This window comes from Carassius gibelio, chromosome B8 (genome assembly GCF_023724105.1).
Source record: "Carassius gibelio isolate Cgi1373 ecotype wild population from Czech Republic chromosome B8, carGib1.2-hapl.c, whole genome shotgun sequence".
Lineage (NCBI taxonomy): Eukaryota > Metazoa > Chordata > Actinopteri > Cypriniformes > Cyprinidae > Carassius > Carassius gibelio.
Window position 1 is genome coordinate 6352936 of NC_068403.1, and position 24216 is coordinate 6377151.

Sequence of the window (24216 nt, forward strand, 5' to 3'; positions counted from 1 at the left end):
TTTATTTATTTTTCGTTTAATTGAATTAATTTACATTTCTTGTAGGTCTCAATGTGGCTTTGCGCGGATCTGACAGCCCTTGTAAAGGCCGGCTGGAGGTGTATCATGGCGTTAAGAAGCAGTGGGGCTTGGTGTGTCATTACGGGTGGAGAAAGGAAAATGGAGAGGTTGTGTGTAAATCAATAGGGTGTGGGGATCATACACGCTCTGATGTAGACATGACCCTCTACAAAGATCCACCTCTGCCACAACAATACTGGATGGGTCAAGTGAAATGCACATCTGAAGAAGAGAGCCTTTGGAAATGCCCTTATGTTGGCATCAGTAACAATGAGGAGTGTGATGGTAGTTTTGTTGCTGTTGAATGCTCTGGTAGTATTCCTTTAACTATGTATGTATATAAATATATTTGTATTCCCATCATCTAAGTTAGTTCATTCGTAAATTCAGATGTGAATCTACACATTGTTGATGCCAAGCTTTTTACCACAGGAGAAGTTAAACTGAGTTTGAATCTGAATGGACAGCGTGATGTATGTGCTGGTGTGGTGGAGTTCTCTACAGCCAACGGCATCATTGGGGTCTGTAATGATAACTGGGGTAAGTGACCAAAAACAAGACGTTTATTTCAGTAGTATGAGAGAGATATACCTAAATGTATATTTATAAATATACCATTTATACCTAAACATGTCACGGTGTCTGGTCTGTGTTTCACACCTGTTAATTGCACTCAGCTGTCTTCACTTTCATCGTCATTATCCTGTCTAAATAACCATTCTGTTTTCTATATTTATTAATTTTAATGTGTAATTGCTAATAAATAATGCAGTTTGAAAAGGTTGTTCTTGTACAATGTTCCATAATCTATTGCAACCCATTTATGCGTAAATACATTTTCAACTCAGATTAACAAATCAAACCAAGTTAAATGTTCAAGCAAATGTTACTCTAGAACTAATGGCACTTTTCTAAGAGCTTTTAATATTATTATTATTATTATTATTAATAATTGTTATTGTTATTTGTTATTAATATTATTAATCAAATGATCATTTAGTGGACTGCAGTTCTGCTCAAGACCACAGAACTTTTTATCCCAAGCCTCCCAACACTTTTGACTGTGCAGCATGTCTATTTTTGTATTTTTTTTTTTAACTCAATAAACGTTTTCTTTGTGACACACACTGCACACATTTTTGCACAATACGATTTTTTAAGAATTCTCTCCTGCTCACCAAGCCTGCATTTATTTATTCCAAAAGTAAATTAACTAATATTATGAAATATATTTACTATTTAAAGTAACTGCTTACAATTTGAATTTATTTTAAAATGCAGTTAATTCCTGTGATACTTAACAAAGCTAAATTTTCAACTATTACCATTTAAACGTTTTGGAGTCACTATAATTTTAATTTTATAATTTATAATCATAGAAATGTATACTTTTATTTAGCAAGGGTGCTGTGAATTGAACAAATTATAAAGCATTTAGAATGTTTGAAAATATTTATATTTCAGATAAATGCTTCTTTTGAATTTTCTATTCATCAAAGAAAGCTGAAAAAATCCACTCAGCTGTTTTCAACATAATAATAATAATAATAATAATAATAATAATAATAATAATAATAATATATGTTTTTGAACAGCAAATCTGAATATTATAATGAGTTCTGCAGGATCATGTGACTGGATTAATGATGATAAAAATTCAGCTTTTAATTGATTTAACATTATTTGACTGTTTTTGCTGTATTTTGGATCAAGTAAATGCCGGGTTGGTGAGCAGAAGAGACTTCATTAAAAAACATTACAAATCCTACTGTTCAAAAACTTTTGACTGGTATTGTGTTTGTTTGTGTGTATATATATATATATATATATATATATATATATATATATATATATATATATATATATATATATATATGCATGTGCATGATGCAATATAACAATACAAATTTCATTTGTATTAATGTAACTATTTATTAGCAATTGCATATTAAAATTAATATATCAACATATAAATTGTTTATATTGTGTGTGTTCGTGTATACACAAACAACTGGAAAAATGGTGAGTTTGACTTTGATGTTTTATATAGTGATACAGTATTTTATTAGAAATAATGAGTTTAATTGGTTCTTCTCAGTTTAACAAATCAAACCAAATAGCATACAAGCAAATGATACTCTAGACCTCCGAGCCATTTTTGCAATCACTCTTAATCACTTTTTCAAGCATCTAAATGTTTTTTCTTTATGCAACTATAAAGTTAAGACAGACTATTATCCACAGAACACGGATTTTGATTTCATGTCCTTTAATAATGGTTTCTTCTACATTTTTTATGTCATTTTTACATTTGTAAATGATTTTTTGACAGTAGATTATTTGAGAAAAGCTTTAGTATTCAGAGTAATGCTGAAACTTTATGCATTAATTTTCTTTGTTGTTGTGTATATTTATTTAGCAAACAAGATATGTCAGGAGCTTGGTTGTGGAGATGTTCATGACATTCCCAAGCCTGGAATGTTCAAAGGACAACAGAGCAAACGAAATGTATTTCTTAAATGTGTTGGCAATGAGAAGTTCTCTTGGCAGTGTATGGAGAGGTCAGACTGCCGGGAGCGAGCCAGTGTGATCTGCAGCAGTGAGTGTATACTATTATTAAACAGCTCTATGGAGTATGTTGTTCTGATTGGGGTAAATGAAATGGTGCTGAAACGGCTTCTCAGTATTTCCATGTTTTGTGTGAGAGGTAAAATGCACATTTACACAGAAATACTTGCATTACAGATCACAGGAGGTTCAGTCTACGAGATGGCAGCGATGCTTGCTCTGGGTTGGTGGAAGAGAAAACTGTGAAACAAAAATCATGGAATCCTGTTCAGTCAGCAAAAGTGAAGCCTGAAGTCATCTGTCCACAACTGAACTGTGGTTCCACTGGAAAATTTACAGAAGAAACTAACATACTGACGTGCTCAGGTGATGCTGAGTTTCAGCTTTAAATAGTATTATATTAATACATATAAGTAATTATTATCAATAGATTTCATGTATTAATAATAAATAGGTAATTATAAATAAATAAATGTTGCATTAATACAAGATAAGAGTTTTTTTTTAGTTTTTTGTACAATGGTTTAGTGTTAATAAATTGTGTTTTTCTATCTCAAGTTAAATGAATATGTTTTAATGTGTGTTGAAATTTAGTAATAGGATTATTATTATTATTATTACAGTAATAGGGTTGACATTGTGTGTTGACATCACAAGTTCAAAGTTAAACTAATGTGAATAGAATTCTTCTGATATATCTATATTTATTTTTATATATTTATGTATATGTATTGTAGTATAGAACATTAATAGACTATTAAACAAACCAAAAAAAAGGCCAAAAAAAGACTGTGAAAGAATTTTTGATGATTTTTTTTTTACATTTAGTTTAACATTTTTGTTCTTATCTTATAAAACTTTTAATTATAACTACAAATATTTTATTACAATGTATTCGATTATTATTATTTTTTTTTAAAGGCATTGTAACAATTCATTTTGCTGTGTTCACAGACCGCGTGAAACTCCAGAATTTCACAACAGAGTGTTTTGGAGATGTTTCCATTGATGTGAATGGTATTAACTATGAAGTGTGCTCCAGTGATTCGACTGAGTCCCGTAAAAAGATGGGGAAGGTGGTCTGTCGAGAGCTTGGCTGTGGTGAGATAGTGCTCGTGGAACAGGGCTCCTTTACTTCTAATGGTTTTCTGAGTAATGTTGATTGTCAGGGCGATGAACGGTCACTGTGGCATTGTCTAGCAATTCATGAGAAAAAACAATGCCGGGGAACAAAAGTTATATGTTCAGGTAACTAAGACGGCTTTACAGGTAATTATAATAAACTCAGAATCTAGAACAACCAGAATCACCCATAACTGATAAAGTCTGTGTCATATCAATCTTTTTTTTTATAAACGGCAGGCAGCTTGGATGTGCGTTTGAGTGACGGTTTGGGTCGCTGTTCTGGACGTGTAGAGGTGAAATGGGAAGGCTCATGGAGGCCCATTAGCTCTAAAAGGAACACTATGAATTCAGACGTCGTGTGTAAACATCTAAACTGTGGTGCATCCTCAGAAATAAATAGACAACTTTTCACTGAAGGAGAAAAGACACTGCAATGGCTGTGGGATGTCAGCTGTAGAAGCTCTTCAGCAAAGCTCCATGAGTGTTTCGAGAATACTGGCTTGAGGACACCTCGTCAAAACGAGAAAAACATAGAAATCATTTGCCAAAGTAAGACAATATACTACACACCAGTCATACTGGTCAAAAGATTGGAATACATAGAATTTTATAATGTTTTTTAAAGAAATCTCCTATTAAGTTTACATTTATTTGATAAAGTAAAATGAGTAATATTGTGAAATATAATCAATTTTAAATAAGTGTTTTCTAAGTGTTTTCAAAGCTGAATTTTCATCATTACTCCAGTCTTCAGTGTCACGTGATCCTTCAGAGATCATTCTAATAAGATGATTTTCTGCTCAAGAAACATTTCTTCTTCTTCTTCTTCTTCTTCTTCTTATTATTAATCTAAAAACATTTGTGGTGTTTTTCAGGAATAAATTACATTTTAAAATATATTCAAGTAAGAAAGCTATTTTAAATTGCAATAACAAAAATGTCATAATATTATTGTTGTACTGTATTTTATAATAAACACATCTTTGAGCATAATAAAATTATTTCTAAAACATCTTAATTATTCCAAATGTTTAACCTATAATGTAATATAATATCAATCATGTTTGGATGTTTAGTAATGTTTGATGCTTTTTTGTTTACATAATTTTTAACAGGCTTTCCATGAGTCCAGTAGTTTTTAGTTTTGCTTATTTAGTAAAAAGTCTAAGGTGTTACTCTGATTATATTGCCTGTGCAACATGCAGTAACCACAAATCCATTTTATTTGTTCTCAGAGGAAGAACTGAAGTTCTTTGAAGGCGATTCTCCATGCAAGGGAAAAGTGCGCATCAAGCAATTTTATGATAAGGCTGTCTGGCTGCCTGCAACACCAGAAAAAGCCAATGACGCATGCAAAGCAATGCAGTGTGGAACTCTGCTCTCTTTTGAACCGGAGCAAAACACCAAAGATGCCAAAGTCACATGTTCAGGTACAGTACATGTGGCACCGGAATTGCCTTATTGTTTTTAACATACTATATATATATATATATATATATATATATATATATATATATATATATATATATATATATATATATATATATATATATATATATATAGAATACAATTAGAAGAGTTTCTGTAATGTTTTTGATTTTTGTTGTTACCATTGTGTGCTTAGGGCTGTGGGCACTCAGTGAGTTATTGCAATTAAAAAGTCAGAACTTTTCTAATTTGTTCATTATTTGCATTGTTTATAATGATGAATGCAATAGATTGTTTAAACATATGTATATAAAAAAAATCGTCCCATATAAACATTTAGTTTGACAAACCTAAACCACTTAAATTGTGTTTTAAAACTAAGTAGATTTATTTTAAATGAATTTAATTAAATTGTGTGTATAAACATTCTTCAATGGCATTGAGGGTTGTGATGTTTTTTTTTTTTTTTTTTTTTTTTTTTTTTTTTAGCAGTATATAACTGCAATTTCCTGAAAACTTATCTTCTGCAAAAATGCATGCAGTTTTATTTTTCTAGAGGGCAAAAAGTTATATACTGTAGCTATATCAGTTTTGTGTGTAAAATGCTTGTATTCTTACTGATGTCACATGTAGGGACAAAGACTCTTGCACTTGAAAACTCGCTTGGAGAAAAATGCTGGGGAATGGTGAAGGTCTGCGGAGATGACCAGTGTGGAGGGGTTTGCAGCAACAATTGGAGAACAGATGAAGACTCCAAAATGATCTGTGGGAACCTGGGCTGTGGAAATCCAATTCCGGCCCAGTTACCACTTCAGATAAATAATCTACCTGCCACTTACAGTAGTGTGTACTGCTCAGAAAATGTACAAAATATGATCATGTGCAATTTTATTCCCAACAAAAACCCCACCTGCAAATCCCTAGCCCACGTGATATGCACAGGTAATGTAAACAGTCGCTTCATTCAAGACCAAAACCTCACATTAACTCCTGCTTTATTTATCAGAACTTTGGGCTTGTCACAGTCAAAATCATTCAGGCTTAGAATGTGTTCTGTTCCATGTTTTACACATACTTTTAGTTTGGGTTTGTAATTAAAGGTCCCCTGAAGTTCACAGCATTTCAGCTGAAAATCATTGGTTACCCGTAAGCCAATCACATAACGTTTGGTTATGACATGTGTTATGCGCCGAATCAGCCGCCTCACACTTCCACTGTAAACACAGAAATGCTTTGAAAACAAAACCATCGAGCAAAATACCAGAGCGAACATGGCAGTTCCCAATCACAATTATCGCCTTGCCGGACTTTGGCTCTCCCAGTTTCTCACTAACGATCGGTAACAGTTGATAAATTAAACTTTTCCCAAAACCTGTTGAGAGTGGGGCCACAACTTCACGTTGTTCTGGTTCGGGCTTCAGTTTGCAAATGCCAGGACTATTCTCCACAGCAGAGCGAATAGCATCCCATGTCTCTGTGTCTGTTGTCATTTTCAATTTCCTTGACCTAAACTACAATCCTTAATTCGGTGCTTAGCGTCTACGTCACAGCTCTCAGCCCACCCTCTGTTCGTTGATAGGCCAGATGTTTTGGAGCCGGACAGTGCTTTAAGTTGCCCAAAAGAGGTGCCGGTACTCTATTATAGCCTATATATACATTTTTTTTTTTGGATGACTCCCTCCATCCCCTGAGGTAACAACAACTATATTGAAGGGGTTTTGTATACAGCAGTGAACAGACGGCCTTATAAAAATAATAAATCCTTTTATTAGTTTGTGGATTTTCTTGAGCTAGAAAGTGCTACTGAACATAAATAAAATGTGCAAAACGATTTTGAAAAAATACCCTTAGAAAGAGTTACTGCATTACTTTAGTTGTTGACACTGACAACGGCGCATGCGCTTTTCACTTTTAAAACTCAAGGGTGTATGGGTAATGTAGTCTCTGCTCTCAGTGGGACGAATTAGGAAACATGCATTGTGAAGGGCGCTTTGAAAAGCGGCAGCGCAGGCAAAGGATTAAAACCTTTATTAAAACAGATTTCCAAATGAGCGTACCGGTACGCTAAAAAAGCACGTTCTGGGCGCACGGAGCGGTGGCGGTGTACCGGTGCGTACTGGCCCACTTAAAGCACTGGAGCCGGAGAAAAACTGGGAGATAGTTCGGTAACTCAGACTGAGAACAGAAGCCAACTGAAATTGAGCGGAAGTACGAAGTCTGATGTAGTCAGGCTATATTTTAGTTAGTCTGACTTATTAAAGTCCATTGATCTTGTTTCAAATAAGTCAGACTAACCGAATAAGCCTGGCTTGTTTGGTAAACTTGTTTTCTGAAACAGCCCCCAGGTCTACTTGTAAACCTTAGATTAGTGCTATTATTTTCATATTTTAAAGGTTACATTGCTGATTTGACAAGTTCAGTACATTGTGAACATGTAGAGCAGAGTGGGGGAACCCAAGGAGTGTGCAATTCTGTGAAACAAAAGTTTACTAGTGACAATGATATCAATTATAAACAATAGTGAAAATGATATCAATTATAAACAAAATATGAAAAATGTCGAGAATTTTCATGTTATTATAGATTTTAACAACAACAAAAAAAAAAAATTGTACCAAGGAGGCGTTTTACCACATCTATGGGGCAAAACGACTCCCAAGACTGACAAAGCAATTTGCTTTAAACATTTACAGCAAAATCAGAGTACAGAGAGTTTTTGCTTAGAATTAAAATAGATTATAATCAATAATTATGCATTACAAAATAAAAAAATCTATTTGAAACATTTTGTTAGCTGATTCTAACTTGCTAGCTAACTAGCTACCTGAGGCTAACTTGAGGTCATTTTTAAATATAAAATGCTAATATTTAAATTCAACCAACTAGTTAGAATACATCTGATGGAAAAACAAAGGATTTGATGTTCAGAACTTTGCGAAATGCAAAATGTTTGGCATGAGCTTGCATTTTCGGTCTGGCGCATTCGCATGTGTATGAATGGAAGTCAATCGAACGAAATGTGCAGTGAGACCGCCCCTTAACATGTGTGAAAATTTTAATGTTTTTAAAAACTTTGCAATCGATATGTCACTATTCAAAAGTTTCTCTCAGATGCTGAAACTAAACTGTGAATGAAAATGTTTTTGACTGTACAGAGCGCATTATTATTTCATGTACTGTTGTTTAGTTTAAGACTTGTTGTCAAAAGATGCATACAGAATTATAAGTGTGATATATAGACCAACCCATGACTAAAACGGGCCTTAAAAGAATAGTTTCAACAAAAATAAAAATCTGCTGAAAATGTACTCGCCCTCAGGCCATCAAAGATGTAGATGAGTTTGTTTCTTCATGGAAACAAGTTTGTGGAAATCTACCATTATAATATTACTTGCTCACCAGTGGATCCTCTGCAGTGAATGGGTGGCGTCAGAATGACAATTCAAACAGCTGATAAAAACATCACAATAATCCACGACACCCACTCACTGCAGAGGATCCACTGTTGATGTAATGCAAAATTTCTCCAGATCTGTTCCCATGAAGAAACTACACTTTGATTGCAATATCCAGGTGAAAAAAAGAGTGTACTTGAATGCCATACTTGTATATTTGACAATACAAGCAAGTACATTTATACTACATTCTAAATTTTTGTGCTGAAACTATTTTATTAGTATTTAATTTAATATCCATGGTGTCCCAAAATAGCACAGTTGATGTTCTTAATCTTTATTTTATTCTTAGATTATCTTAAGAAGTACTAAATAATATTATTTTGTATTTTAAATACAAAATTAGTGTGTGGAAATTTTAAGTACATTATGGAAGTTTACTAAATACAGTGACTTTTTTTCGCCTGGGTATGTATAATGTATAACATTGGAATAAATGCTCAACTATCCATTTTGTTTCCATCCATTTTCTGGGTCAATATAAAGACAAATGTTAGTATGTAAAAATACATTTAGTTCATCCACATTTTGGATGGCCTGAGGGTCAATAGATTCTTAGCAAATTTTCTTCTGAAGTGAACTATTCCTCAAACACAGTTTAAAATTCCATTTAATTAACATTTATTTGATATATTCTTCACAGACAGCATCAAAGCTAGACTGGAGGATCCAAGAGACAAATGCGCTGGAAATGCATCACTGTTTTACGCTGGGAAATGGACACCCATCTGTAAAGACAGTCTTGATACAAATCTTAAAAATTTGATCTGCAAGGAACAATTTTGTGGGGAGAACATAAATGACCAACATGATTGGATTTCACAAGAAGAATCTAAATCTACAGGACTATCAAGAATTAAATGTCTTGATAATGCCAACTCTGTTTCTGAATGTGACCTCAAAGAGGTTTCAGAGAAAGAATGTATTGTTGGCTATCTGAATTGCACAGGTACCAGGGCCAGATTGCCCTCCCAATCAGAATTAGATACAGATTACATTCATTATTATTGCATACATTAAATCTGAAGCCAACTGTATTTTGAGAAGTTAAAGCTATAGCTTGAGACTGCAAAAACAAAAATATAAATAAAGCAGCAATTACGGGGTTCAAGCACATTAAAGTCTTTAAGGTAGTATGCTTTTAGGCTCTAGGCCAACCTAGATGAATGGCTGACAGTAAAAGACATACAAAATTAAGAATAGGCTCGCAGATACATATACAAGTTAAATGGTTAAACTATTATATTAATACTCAAAAAGCATGCTATCACACACACACACACACATATACACATGTAGACATATCTTGTTGCACATATATATGATAGGTGACACACAACTTATTGTGAGTCTTCTCTTTTTAAGAGTTTATGTAATTTTTCAGTTTTACTGTAATCGTAATCTGGCATAATTGTAAAAACTGATATGTCTGTATGAACAAAATGGTAAAATTTGAGTTAATGTGATTTTAAATGTTATAACAGTGGTTTTATAATGTGCACACATGAATCCATAAGAAAACATGAACATTACTGTTTTAGTGCTGCCATCTAGTGGTTTTAAGTAGCAATTTCTCACAACACTGTTTTTAACCTTTGTAGCTATTATACTGTTATTTTTTTTACTGAATCTATTTTAAATTTTGCATGCTTGTTTAGAATAAAATTATGCATAATTTTACACAATTTTAGAGAAGTTATGGGCTTTCTTTGAGGATCCATAGGCCTTTGGGTACACTATGTAAAGAACATAATATAAAATGTCCGGTTTATAGTTGTCTATGGAAGTAAAATAATGACAAATGTCATTGAAACAAAAAAGCATGCTGAATAGCACTAACTGAAAAAAAAAATGCATTGCATTAACAGTACTTGCATTTTAATGCCTTGTATTTCCAGGGCTTGCATTTTTAGGTCCTGAAATTTAACATAGGCCTAGTTGTTCGCTTAAACTGTGAATATTTCAATTTAAAATATTTCACACACCTTTTCATATTCACGCTCCAGAATTCACTTCCCAAATCTGTTTCACTTTCAATCTGTTTAAAAATACGATGTATTATATTCGACAGGAAAATAATTGATTGAGAAGCGTTACTCGTTGTTGGGGAAACCTGGAGTGTGACGTGAGGGGACAGCACAGCGACACACAAGCCATGATACAAAGTTACGGAAACTAAACAACCGAAAGCAATATATGTCTTATATGTAATGTTAGTTCTGTACTTCAGTGTTGGGTAAAATCCCATTATAATCTCCTTTATGGTAGAGAATGCTGCTTACTAGGCTACGGGTAACAGCCTTTATACAGTCTATGGTAAAGGCAAAGATGTTGAAATAAACATTCACACAATCAGCTTTTCCACAAGGCCCGATAATCAAAACTTCTGCTTAGCGCCTGCTCCATTTCTCCAGATCAGTTTTTGTAACTGTATCACTTAATCCACCTGTTGCTGTGGTCTTCATCAGAAGCCGCTTACACCACCTGCTGGTGAGCGACTGACAGGAGATGGAGGTCATGCCTCTGTGCTCTACTGCTATTCCTGCAGCTCCCGGATGTGAAAGGGCGAATTATCTGCCGAATTTTAACCACTGAATTTGTGGAAGCGAATTTGGAAAGTGAAATAAAATGGACTGAAATTTGCCTGTCGAATATTAAACATCGTATTTTTAAACCGATTGAATATTTTGGAAGTGAATTCTGGAACGTGAATATGAATTATTGATTTTTTAATTATGAAAAGGTGTGTGAAATATTTTTAATTGAAATATTCACAGCTTAAACGAACAACTATGTTAAATTTCAGGACCTAAAAATGCAAGCCTTGGAAATACAAGGCATTAAAATGCAAGTACTGTTAATGCAATGCATTATTTTTCAGTTAGTGCTATTCAGCATGCTTTTTTGTTTCAAAGACATATGTCATTATTTTACTTCCATAGTTGTCCAAATGCAAATGTTCAACATTTTTTGATAATTATTGACCTTGAGATTCTAGAGAGTTATACCAGGGGCGCCCACAAGTATAAATTCTGGTCACCCCTGTGGCCACCCCTAGGATGATTTGCATTGGGTACTATTAATTTAAATGCAGAATGTAAATTCACAATAGTTTATGAAGTGATTTTAAAAAATGCATTACCCGCTACAGCCAACAAAAAAGGATTGCAGATTAGCGCCACAAGAGTCATAGAAAGTAAAAGAAAAGTACACAGCGACCCCATTGGATTCAATCGAAACAAGTGAAGTCAATTAGAAGCACGCACTTCTTGGGGGTCGATTGTACTGCGCAGACTCAAAACTAAACTTGATGACGTAGATGTCACATGAGCAACCTGTCTGACAATTGTAAGGCTGCATCCGAAAACTGAAAAATGCTGCCTTCGGAGGTCGCATTCGAAGGTAGGAAGGCATCAAGGCATGCCCGAAATCAATGTTAGCTTCATTTCCTGTCTCCTGAGATGCCTTCATCTGGCCGGTTTTTGAAGGTAGCATAAATCTTCTAATCACTGTTCCAAGAGAAATCTGAATCACCCACCGAATCTTGCAGATGTTGTTGAACAATTTTGTCCCGTTTCTTTTATGGACTGTCTATTGGCTTCTCCCTTGACTTTATGCCTCCACGTCCCCCCGATAACCTTATATACAGTAAAAGATTATGGTGTGCGGTCCGGTCCAAAAATAACTGACTTGTAGTGGGAATTCACCGTACAGTTGCCAGTAGCCACTGAGTTTACCACTGATAGGCCGGCAGTGAATGGAAGGCCAAAAAGGGTCAAATACGCGTGAATTTTAACGCGTCAACAAAACGTTCAATACGTTTATTTAACGTGTTAAATACACGTGAAGTATGCGTAAAAAATCAGCTTGAACGGGTCAATGTCATTGGCTGCTGAGGACTTGGGTCAGACCACTTTTGTGAGCTTAGGGGGGTGTACCATTCATAGACATGCAACCACCATTTAACATGCTATAGATCAGCTTATCCAGCCTTATTATTTTGTCTTTTCTATTTTTATTTTTTTTTGCATAGCTTATAGAAATCATATATTAAAGTTTAATTTTTATGAAAAACATATTTTTTTACAACTCATGCATTTTTGTAAATGAACACATTAGTGGACATTATAGTTTTAATAGTGGTCACTCTTAAAGGGTTAGAAGTAAAGCAACACATCTGTTTTATGGATGGTAACTGTCAAATTATTACTGAAATAGTTACTGCAAAAGTAATATTATTAAAATAACGAAATTACTAGTAACTACTTACTGCTCAACTCTGACTTTCAGTAAAATAAATATACATATTTGGACATTCTCCTGCAGAAATTGATAAAAATGTAAGAAAAAAATTTAGTGCTCAGGAGAAATTATTTATATCTCTCTTATTTCATATTCAATATCTCAGGACATAAATAAAGTAAGTTAAAGTGTATCTTTTTAAAATGTTTTGGTGATAGTATAAGACTTAAGTTAGCATCAAGCATTAACATTTGTGTGGGGGAATTAGTTACAATGGAGATAAACAATCAATTCAGGTTTAAGATACAGACCATTGAAATCAATCTCTGTCTTTAGAAAACAATCATCTTAGTAATCAACAGCTTTTATTGTGCTTACATTTACATATATCGCCAGCAGGTGGCACTTATTGAAACCTCTTTTTTTTTCTTCAGCAATTATGCACTTTTTGTTCAGCGATTATGCACTCATCAGACAATCAGTAATTAGGGTCACAGGTGATGTTATAAGACATAAGCATTTAAGACTTTCAGGATTAGAATGAGAGCTTGTAATAGGGTCAGGACAACAGAAGTATTCTACTGCTACCATTGTGAGCCCCCCCCCCCCCCAACCCCCCATCACATCAATATTACTAATCATATTTTTCAAACTGCTGAATTAAAATCAAGAAAAAATAGATATCATTTGAAAGCTTAGAGTCTGAGCATTACAGTGCAATTAGCATGTTGATCAACTCCAAAGTAGTGCCAAGTTGTTTGCTGATAAAAACAGCTCAGATACTCATGTGCCATATGTCATCTGAAAGGTCTCATGAAGTAGAATAAAACAACAGGGTTCTAGGCTAATTTTTTGCACTTGTTACATTAGTGCGCCTAACTTTTTTTCTTACAAGTCCACTTTTTTAAATCGCTGGCCATATAAATAATATTAACTTGTAGTCTAAATGATTAACTAACCATCTGGTCAACATAATGTTCTTTATTTGAAGCACAATTCTACAAGAAAGGTAACTTACTGAAAAAGTGTTGGTGCTTAAAGTGTTTCACTGAGGTGGAATTTAAACTTAAACTCAAGATATATGAAATAAAAAGAAAATCTAAATTAAGGGTTTTAAGGACATCTCATGGCTCAATGTCTTATGGACTATCCTCCACTGCAGTCACATGCCCCTCGGATGGCCAACTCCTGTAGTTTGGCCTTCTTGATCTTTGGCCTTGTCTTAACCAGCTGGCCACACTCTCTCTAGCATCAAAATCTTCCAGACTTGGCCCTCTACACTGATTCTTATCAGATCTTCCACTGTGTCTGAAAAAATGGGTGTCTGATTTGAACAGGTGAACAGTCCCATAAACAGCTTATACTTATTGGATCAGCTATTAAAATACAGTGGGTAGGACAGCCTAAATACAGTAGTTCAGTTTTGCATGTAATAGCAAAGTGATTAAATTTTGTTTACTGTCTTATTTTTTGTTAAGTTAATTTAGAAAAACGTTTGGAGCATTTTTTTGTTTGTTAAATATAAGTTTTAGGTTTTTTTAAGAAACGACCAAGCTGCCAGCGGCAGACAGTGAGCCTATATTTGATCAATTTAGCCTTCTCAAATTATCACGACTTGCCTAAAATAAAATCTATAGATATAAAACAGTTGAAGCATATGACAATGTTTAAACGTTAGACCCAGATAAATATAAACTATATCCAATAGATTGTGCGGAGTTGCTTCAGGACAAGGAGACGCCAGTGTGATCACTTGCATTTTTTCTGTGGATATGCCGTCATTTTTGAGTAGGCTAATACATTATTCATTATTCGTAACTGCACACACAATATCAACAAAACAGTTGCTCGTTCTGCCGTGTTGTCTTTAATAGGAGTACAAAAATGAACCAAAACTCAGTGAAAACATATATATATATAAAGCTTTAAATAACTACTTAACGAAATAAAACTAAACAAAAACAAAAACTCTTTCATTATAATCATAACCCATAAAAATGTATACTTATCTCTAAAGGCACGTCTAATGAGAAGATGACGAGTCGGGATTGCAACTTCATCCTTGCGACACAGACTCAGACTGCGTGCATGAAATCCTGGAAGATCGAAGGGGCGTTGACTAGGCCATATGGCATCACCCGGTATTCATAGTGGCCAGTAGGGGACACAAATGTCGTCTTCCACTCATCTCCCTTGCGGATACAGATGAGATTATATGTACTGCATAACTCTAGTAGGATATGGTGGCTCCTTGAAGTTGTTCCAGGGCAGCTGGGACGATGGGAAGAGGACAACGGAATTTGACAGTAATCTGGTTCAATGCTCGATAATCTATACAGGGCCGCAAGCCTCCATCCTTATTCGCCACGAAGAAAAAGCTTGAAGTGGCAGTGGAATTGGATGGGACAGTGTAGCCTTGTCTGAGGGCTTCCTCCACATATTCCTCCATGGCCTTCTGTTCAGGCAAGGAGAGGGGATAGATCTTTCCAAGGGCACTGGCTCACCCGAAATCAAATCAATCGCGCAATCCCAGGGGCAGTGAGGAGGTAGTTGTGAGGCTTTGTGAGGGCAGAAGACATTGTGGAACTCTTTGTAGTAGGAGGGAATGTCGACGAAACATTTTTCCAAGAGGCTTTCGATGGAGGTGGTGTTAATGGGTAAGGTCTCTGGAGGGGGCTTCGATGGAACTGGATGGTTGGGGAAGCATGATGAGAAACACTGGACACCCAACCAGACGACATGCCACCGATTCAATGGTCTTCCTGGTCCCCCGAGATGAAATTCCTGCCTGACCCAGAGTCGAGGAGAGCGGTAACTGGAAGAGTGATGTGGGTAGCAGTAAGTTGGGCACTAGTGGTGAGTGGATTCATCTTAATAAGAGATGCCTTTAGATAACTCACCACTGGGCGAGGAAGACAAAGGGGACAGGCCAGGATGTGATGCCCACTCACGCCACAGTATAGGCATAGACCCTGGGTCATCCTTCTTTGCCGCTCAACAGGTGCCAGAGGGTTGGTATCTGTTTGCATGGGTTCTGGGTCAGGCGGCCACAAACAGTAGCTCACACATCACACACTTATTGCGCACGCACAGAATCATTCAGCGCAGACATGTACTGTCAACACTGTTCTGTGATTTCTAAAAATAGCTTAGAATCTGAAAAGTTCAAGTATGTATTTCTTAACTAAAACCCACAGCGTCACTACTACTAGAGAGACGCTACCATGTAAAATTGATTCACTCGCAATCACTCCCACTAATGCATTAATATAAATGTTATCTTTACTGTGCCACTTTATCTTTCTGATTTAGAACGAGCAGAAATCTGCGAGAAATAAAACGACAGAAGGCAAAAGATAAAATTACTGATACTGATAAAATTAGCTGTTACAGGAGAAATCGCCATGTGGGCAGCACTGTGTCATATGCCATTGCTGTGCACAAGTGTTTTTTACAGCTCCAGGCTTATTTGATCATTAAAGATGTCATCAGGTCATCAACTGTCATCACATGGAAGTCTACTTTAATAAATAGGAAGTTATTTGACCCCTAGTTTGCACCTATAATTTTTAATTAGGCGATTTAGGTACACTGTTGAACTTTTTTCTCAAAAATCAATCTTTCATCTTATCTGTCTATCGGAGTACAGGTAAAATGCTAGTGAAAATTAATATGTGTGAATGTGATTTAATTGTGTGTACTACACAGTTTTGCCTCATGGTTACAAAATTGACATCAACATTCATAATATTATCATGTTGTTTAAAAACTTTTAGCAACAAACAACATACCGGTTTACCAAGAGCTGGAGACCTGGCTGTGGCCAGAAGAGCCACGGTAAAAAGTTGAGCCGAAGCAGGAAGCAAGTGAGGTTTTGCTGCGGTGAGAACTAGGGCACTGCCCAGGCTCATTTGAGGCTTGTCGCTGCGACCCAGAGCTCAAGGGGAGCCGGGTCATGTGCTGGACAATGGTGGTAAAGAGTGAGGCAAGTTCGGGGCTTTGCTCGATCTATTGGCCGACTTGGCTAGTTTCCAGGGTTAATAATAGACTGTATAGATCCACTTTGTATACCCTCCATGAGAATGGTTCATATGAATAAATCCACTTTCCGATTGGATGATATATTGGCATGGTCGAATGCAGGGGTGGACTGGCCATCGGGAGCAACGGGACATTTCCCGGTGGCCTGACAGTCGTTCTGGCCTGCCGGCTGCTGCTGTGCAGTCGATCAGGCTGACGTGCAATAGGCTGGTATGCAACTGCGAATTAATTGACGGTCTTATGAATGTACGAATCAGGCGATCTTGGAGTGAAAATGACACACATGACCAAACATCAGCGAAGCACCTGCCTAATTGGCTATATCCAGAAGCAGGCTTTATCTCAGAAAGTCGCGCAAAAAATGGAGAGTAAACGCAAAGTTGGAGCAGAGACAGAACATATAAAAAGGAGAACAGACCTGGCCACAGACACAGCAAGCTGCTGCAAAATCCCAGCCATGTTCGTCAGTAAGGGAGCAGGTCGGTCAGAATTACATTTATATTTACTAGGGATGGGACGGTTCACTGAAAAAACCGAACCACTCGGTACTCCACACACGGTTTGGCACACGCTGAGACCGCTGTTCAACTTAAATCTGACAGAGCATCTGTAATATGGTTTACTATATAGCACGTAAAACAAACAGGGTTCAAATAATATATGTTTCTGTTGATGCATGCGCATTCTGGATTCCCAGACATTACAACAACAGCGAAGAAAAAAAACCTGGACAAATCATTAACTCTTGTTCAATACTAATACGAACACTGTATCAGTGCATTCTCTTAAAGTGACAGTCTTTATAGTAATCAAACAGCAACAACAAAGAAATCACTCACGGCACTTGATTAAAAAGCTTTTTTTTATTTTAATAAAGAATAATCTTTAATTTATAGTCTAAAATGCAATGCTGTTTTACATTTGATTACTTTAATTTCTGTACCTAAAAACTAATGCACGACCTTCTTAAAAAAACCCTGAAAGTCAGTTTATTTTATTTGTATCTTTACTCAATTGTATTTATTTGTGCTGTTGCTTGTAGTTAGAATATTCCTAATTATATATATATATATATATATATATATATATATATATATATATATATATATATATATATATATATATATATATATATTTTTTTTTTTTTTTTTTACTTTTAAAGTATAGTTTTCCATAAACATAGCACATACAACGGTACCGAAACTGAGACTCTAAAAGTTGATCTGTTCCACCCTAATATTTACATAATCATTTGGTAGATGGACGCTTTCATTCAAAGCGACTTACAATAGATAAAATCTATTAAAAAAAAAAAAAAGTATTTTTTTAGTGCCAAAATTGACCAGAAACAGATTTTCCATTTCTAGCCTACAATATGTACAATGTGTACAATGCTTATTTATTTTGAAGGTGAAAATGGAAGCAACAGTAGCACTAGTGCTGCTAGTGCTCCTGCTGTTGAACAAGAGGGGGTGGACATTTCAGCTTTTGAGTCCTTCAGGTAAAGTTTAAGCTATTAGCAAAACTAAACATGCTGCTATACACTTAAAAATATGTGCTTTTATGATTTATAAGGTCATCAGTAGTAGGACTGTGATCATTGGGACATACAATTGATGGCTGCATAATTAATATAGATTATTGAAAGTGCTTATTTCATATTGCAGAGAAACTCGATGTGCAGAGTGAGAGAGAGGGGGATTAAGGGAAAGATGATAGAGACAGGAATGCCTTGATACTTCTTGATACTTCATTTGATTATTTTGCCCGTCCACAGTCTAAGGATTTTGATTTATTTTTTAAGTGTGACCCAGTTCAAACAACTGAAAGAGCCAAAGAGTTTAGCAGTCTCGTGGACACATAAATTGGGTGGTGGTGACTGCAGCAACAGAGGTGGCGTCAAATTCCCGGCCTGATTTACTGTCCCAGCCCGCCACTGGCCGAATGATGTTGGGGAAGAAGTTGGAAGTCTCACCGGTGGAGGCGAGGTTTAACCTCAGTGTTGTGGAGAGTGTGTGGCTGGTTGGGCAGAGCGGTGGCTGTGTTGAAGCCTGGTGCTCGGCCACAGTGACTGGCGGAAAAGGAGTAAGCCTAGGGCTGGCAGGTTGCAATGGAGGAAACAAAATTCCCCAGAATAGGTCTCATTGTTTGTAGCGAAAAAGTTGAGTCTGTGATATTATGGCCAAAGGAGCAAAAGCGAATGTGGAAAGAACGTGGAAAAGAGGTAAGTTGGCTGTATATATATAGGCCTATATGAATTGTGCTTGTTAACGTTATTTGCTGACAAGCTCCAGCTGGGCCAGACTAATTGATTATCTGATTGTGCTCCTCCTGAACCTTGTTAATAAAACATAATTTAGTAATTGGTCAGGTACCTGCTCATTTTCGGCATGGGGTGTGGGATGAAACGGCTCCCGGTAGGAGATTTAAATAGTTCGATATCAAAAGCACACTAGCACAGAGGTGTAAAGTCTATTTCACAAATAAAGTGAACAGAACTCAGAAAACATGGTGTGTGTCGGCTATCAATCACATGTAAACATTAGCTTCAGTTAATTTGTTTGAAATGTCTTAAAGGGATGTTTCACCCAAAAAGGAAAATGTATCACCCTCATGTTGTTCCAAACCCGTAAGACCTCCGCTCATCTTCAGAACACAGTTTTTAGATTTAGTCCGAGAGCTTTCTGTTCCTCCATTAAAAGTGTGTGTACGGTATACTGTCCATGGTTAGAAAAGGTAATAAAAACAACTTCAAAGTAGTCCATGTGACATCAGAGGGTCAGTTAGAATTTGTTGAAGCATCAAAAATATGTTTTGGTCCAAAAATAACAAATACTACAACTTTATTCAGCATTGTCTTCTCTTCCGGGTCTGTTGTTTGCGCATTCACTGCAGTGTAGTGATATCCGGTTCGCGAACGAATCACTCGATGTAACCGTACCTTCTTGAACCAGTTCACCAAATTGAACTGAATCATTTGAAATGGTTCGCGTCTCCAATAAGGATTAATCAATAATGTCATTAATTACATCATTTTCCGTTTTGGGTGAACTATCCCTTTAGTTCAACGGATTATGGTCTTTTCTTCAGATTTGGTGACACAATCTGATATTTCATAGTGCTAATCTTCAACGCGATGGTTGATGTTCACTTAAAAGTCACATGATTAATTTCATTCTGATCTTCTCCTGAAAGAACACTGTGTAATTGGCTATCAATTTGCATAATTTGAGAATTTGCCATTAAATCATAATCATTTATGAGTGTAATTACCCACAGTGCAGCCAATGATTTACTGTTATGTCAACATGAAATGGCATTAAAAACCTATTTAACTTCTAAAATATGATATTTCAGAGAGGAATAGAATGCTAAAAATATGGAGGGTGGGGCTTGGTGTTATCTTCTAAGAATCAATTAATGAGATGTGGTGAGGAAATGGAAAATGTTTTTATGTTGACTTGAAAGTTGCAGTGAAACTTAAGTATCAAATTATATTTCTGTATTGTGATGTATATCCGAGTGAAATGGATTACTGGAAAAGAAAAACGAAGAGTGTTTATTTGATTTAGAGATGAAGCCAATACATTGCACTCAAAATGGAGGCAGATGAACATTACTTTGCAGGGGCAGGATTTAAACGGAACAAATGATTAAAGAAAGGTATGGAGGACCGAGAGTGCTACATAAAAATAAAATGAAGAATCAATTTATTTATTTAATAATTCAAACATAAAAATATATATAAATAAATTCAATTTTTAAGTGGGCAAATTAATAGACATATTTAAAGTTTAATAATTTTAAGATAATAATTTGTAATTTGTGTTTTTAATTATAGTTTAATAAAACAATAAATAAAAAACTAGACATTTAAAACTGTTAATTGAATTTGTGTTTTTAATTATAGTTTAATAAAACAATAAATAAAAAATAGACACTTTTAAAACTTAATTGAATTGATGTTTTAAAACAATTAAAAAAAATAAAAAGGTAAATTAATAAGTCTTTTTAAATGGACATTTTAAATTGCTTTTTAAAAATTCATTTGGCAATTTCATTTCTCTCTATTTGCCAATTGCTTTTCTTTATCCTTTTTTCAATTGAGATAAGAAATGCCATTCGACAGTACACACATGGGAGCAACCAATCAACATTCACCTCGATCTGAACAGCCAACCCCTCTCTCGTTTGTAAATGTAACACAAAGATGGAGGGCCAGGTCCATGTGTAGGTGGAATGACTGGAAACCAAGGCAGAGCCAACGGAACAGGAGTCCACCAGGGCGGAGCAGACAGGACCAGAGCCCACCAGGGCGGCACAGGCGGAACTGGAGCCCACTGGGGCGGAGCAGAGGACCCCCACAGGCAAGCAGAAAGGATAGAAACCCAACAGGGCGGGGTAGAGGACCACCACAGCCGAGCAGAGGAGACAGAAGTCCACCAGTGTGGAGCAGAGGACCACCACAGTTGAGCAGACAGGCCAGAAACCCACCAGGGCGGAGCAGAGGACAACCACAGTCGAGCAGACGAGACAGAAGCCCACCAGGACAGAGCAGAGGACCACCACAGTCGATCAGACGAGACAGAAGCCCACCAGGGTGGAGCAGAGGACTACCAAAGTGGATCTGCTGGGCTAGAAGCACACCAGGGCGGAGGAGAGGACCACCGCAGTGGAGTCAAACGCACAGGAGTAGGACTGAATCAAAGAACATAAACAGGTTAATGATGGCCTCCGTGGCCGTGATAAGGTGGTTAGAGAGTTCCCAAACAGCCTCCATAGCCATAGACAGGGTGGGGCGAGAGTTCATAGATGGTCGTCATAGCCGTGACAGGGTAAGACGAGAGTTCTTAGACGGCCATGTGACAGGACAGACCGTGAGTTCATGGATGGATACTACGGACACCTCCAAAGGTTCTGCAGCAGTTGCCACCACTGGAGGTTTCACAGCGGTAACAGTCTGCCATGTTTTCCATGATAATATCTATTAATTTATTTGCAACGCTGCTTTTATTTTGCCTGTCAGTCTAGTTTGAGCTTGTGAAACCATTTTCACTTTGCGCTTCATTTTTCTGTGCGTCTTGCTTTCTGGCACTGTTTTGACGTGGGGGTGGAGTCAAGGGATGGTGCGTGTACAGCCTCCCTGAAAGTGACGTCATCGATCCGAGCTTACTGATCCAGGTACTGTCATGATGAGCAAAGGCTTGCGAGTTTATCGCCTATTTTTATTCAATAGCATTAAAACATGCAATTTTTCATTTTATTAACTTTATTAACAAATGTATGTGTGTATTAGCAGCGTTTGCTCAAGTTAAAGAAGTTTTTAACATGAAGATCTGCCTGCTGTTTATTTATCTCGAAGTGCACACTTTTATAGCATTAAAATGTGTATTGTTTCATTTGGTTAACTGCATGTTTATTAACAGTGTTTGTTTAAAATCTCTTAACTTGTGGAGGACGCCAGCACATAAAAGCATTCTTTGGTAACATTAAACAAACCCTCTGCGAAAATCTACAGGATACAGATAGAAATAAAACTGTAATGTTTGGTGTATGTTTGTATTATAACTGAATTCTACAGATGCAAATAGATAAAGTGCTATGAAAGAAACACTTAAAAGTGTAGCTAGGATGTTTTCTTTCTGCTAGTCTGAAAAAAAAAAAATTATATATAAATATATATAAAATAAAATTGAAGGCCAAATCCCCCCCAAATCTCAAACTTGACCAGTGTTTGAATATGTATTTTTTATTTTATTTTTTGCCTGTAGTGTCTCACCTTAAATCTGGACGTGAAAAGATTATCAATAAATAATTCCTTAAATTAAATGCAAAGCATTTTTTTTTTAATCAAGTTAAATGCGGATGAATGGTTTCAGATGCAGAAAGTGAACAGGATGTTGTATAAAAAAAATGATGTAACATCACAGAGCCCTTAAAAGCAGGTGCAACATTTGCCCTGTCCCTCTCCTCTGTCCTCCTTTCTGCGATCATGTGGTTCCTGCTCCTGTATTTCCAAATATCAACTATTCAAGGCAAGTGAAATTGTTTTTAATAGATAAAACTTATTCCATATTCTGAACCTGTTTACATGCTTATGGTAAAATTGTGCTGTTAATTCGGCATTAGATGAAAATAATTTATTTGGCATACATGTGTTTAATGTGTGACCAAAAGTAATACGAAACATCTAATGAAAATGCTTATATTTGTTAATTCAGTGCAGCATTTTTCAGTATGTATCATTGATTAATTGATATTTTGTCAAAAAAAAAAAAAATGAATGAAAACAGATGCAGCTTAGTATGTGTAGACACATGATGCTGATATTATTTAAAACGTGATGATGGTGATGTTTTCCAGCTTGATTTAAGATGTTCAACAGAGCATCTTGTGTATCAAAAATAAATAAATATGACCATCTATGGCATAATCACTGTGATAAAATGGCAAATTTGTCACCTACAAATAATATAACTATCCACTGTTTTAACATTGTAACTTTTTTACATTGTAACTTAATTTAGGGGAAATCAAATACATATACACTATATTCTTACTATATACAATAATAATAATAATAATAATAATAATAATAATAATAATAATAATAATAATAATAATAATAATAATAATAATAATCTATAGCTAGTAAAACTTTCCAAATGTCATCATTTAAATATACTTACTGGTGGGACTGTTTTTACAACTACTGCCTTAAAACTTCTTTAGTTATTTAAATAACCTTTGTTGTGGACATTATGATGTATGTTGAACACAGATAAATTAACAAAAAAAATTACAGTAGCTGTGTAGTCTCATTAATGTGTTTGTGCATTTTTGTTATTCATTTTATGTATGTTTATTGTATGTTTTTAATTTTAAGTATTGTCAAATTTATGCACTGACTACTTTTGAAATGCATATAATTGTTTTTTAATAATTTTATGATTTATGTAGTTAAATGTCGTTTTAATGTTACTATCAAATAATTGAGAACAATTTGAATATGTTAAATTTGAAAAGAAATTGAAAATTAATAAATAAATAAAACTTTAAATTTTCTCTAGAATCTTGAAATATGTCTCCATCTTAATTTATAATTAATTTGCTTATGAATTAATAAATAAATAAAACTAAATAAATAAAAACAGTTTTGGTTATACATACACATATATACTATAACATATAAATACATCTTTCTTTTAAAAAATTTTTTGCAACAAATTTAACAAATTTAATACTGAAAAATCAAAGCCTTTTTCATGCAATTTTTCAAATTGCATTAATTCTAAAT

General features: G+C 35.4%; 1 protein-coding gene across 1 annotated transcript; it reads left to right on the plus strand.

Moving 5' to 3' along the window:
* Positions 1 to 218: 218 nt before the first annotated feature.
* Positions 219 to 18424, plus strand: LOC127964135 (deleted in malignant brain tumors 1 protein-like). Its single transcript, XM_052564294.1, has 8 exons — positions 219 to 345; positions 451 to 600; positions 3583 to 3729; positions 3991 to 4302; positions 4989 to 5183; positions 5815 to 6123; positions 9280 to 9585; positions 18330 to 18424. Exons 1-8 carry the CDS (start codon positions 219 to 221, stop codon positions 18422 to 18424), a joined length of 1641 nt encoding a protein of 546 aa, XP_052420254.1.
* The last annotated feature ends 5792 nt before the right edge of the window (positions 18425 to 24216 follow it).

Bases quoted from the DNA above. Each gene is read 5' to 3' on its own strand.
- LOC127964135 (XM_052564294.1), top strand. From the start codon at position 219: ATGACCCTCTACAAAGATCCACCTCTGCCACAACAATACTGGATGGGT. The intron at 346-450 runs GTAGTTTTGTTG...TCGTAAATTCAG, and splicing joins TAACAATGAGGAGTGTGATG to ATGTGAATCTACACATTGTT. The intron at 601-3,582 runs GTAAGTGACCAA...CTGTGTTCACAG, and splicing joins GGTCTGTAATGATAACTGGG to ACCGCGTGAAACTCCAGAAT.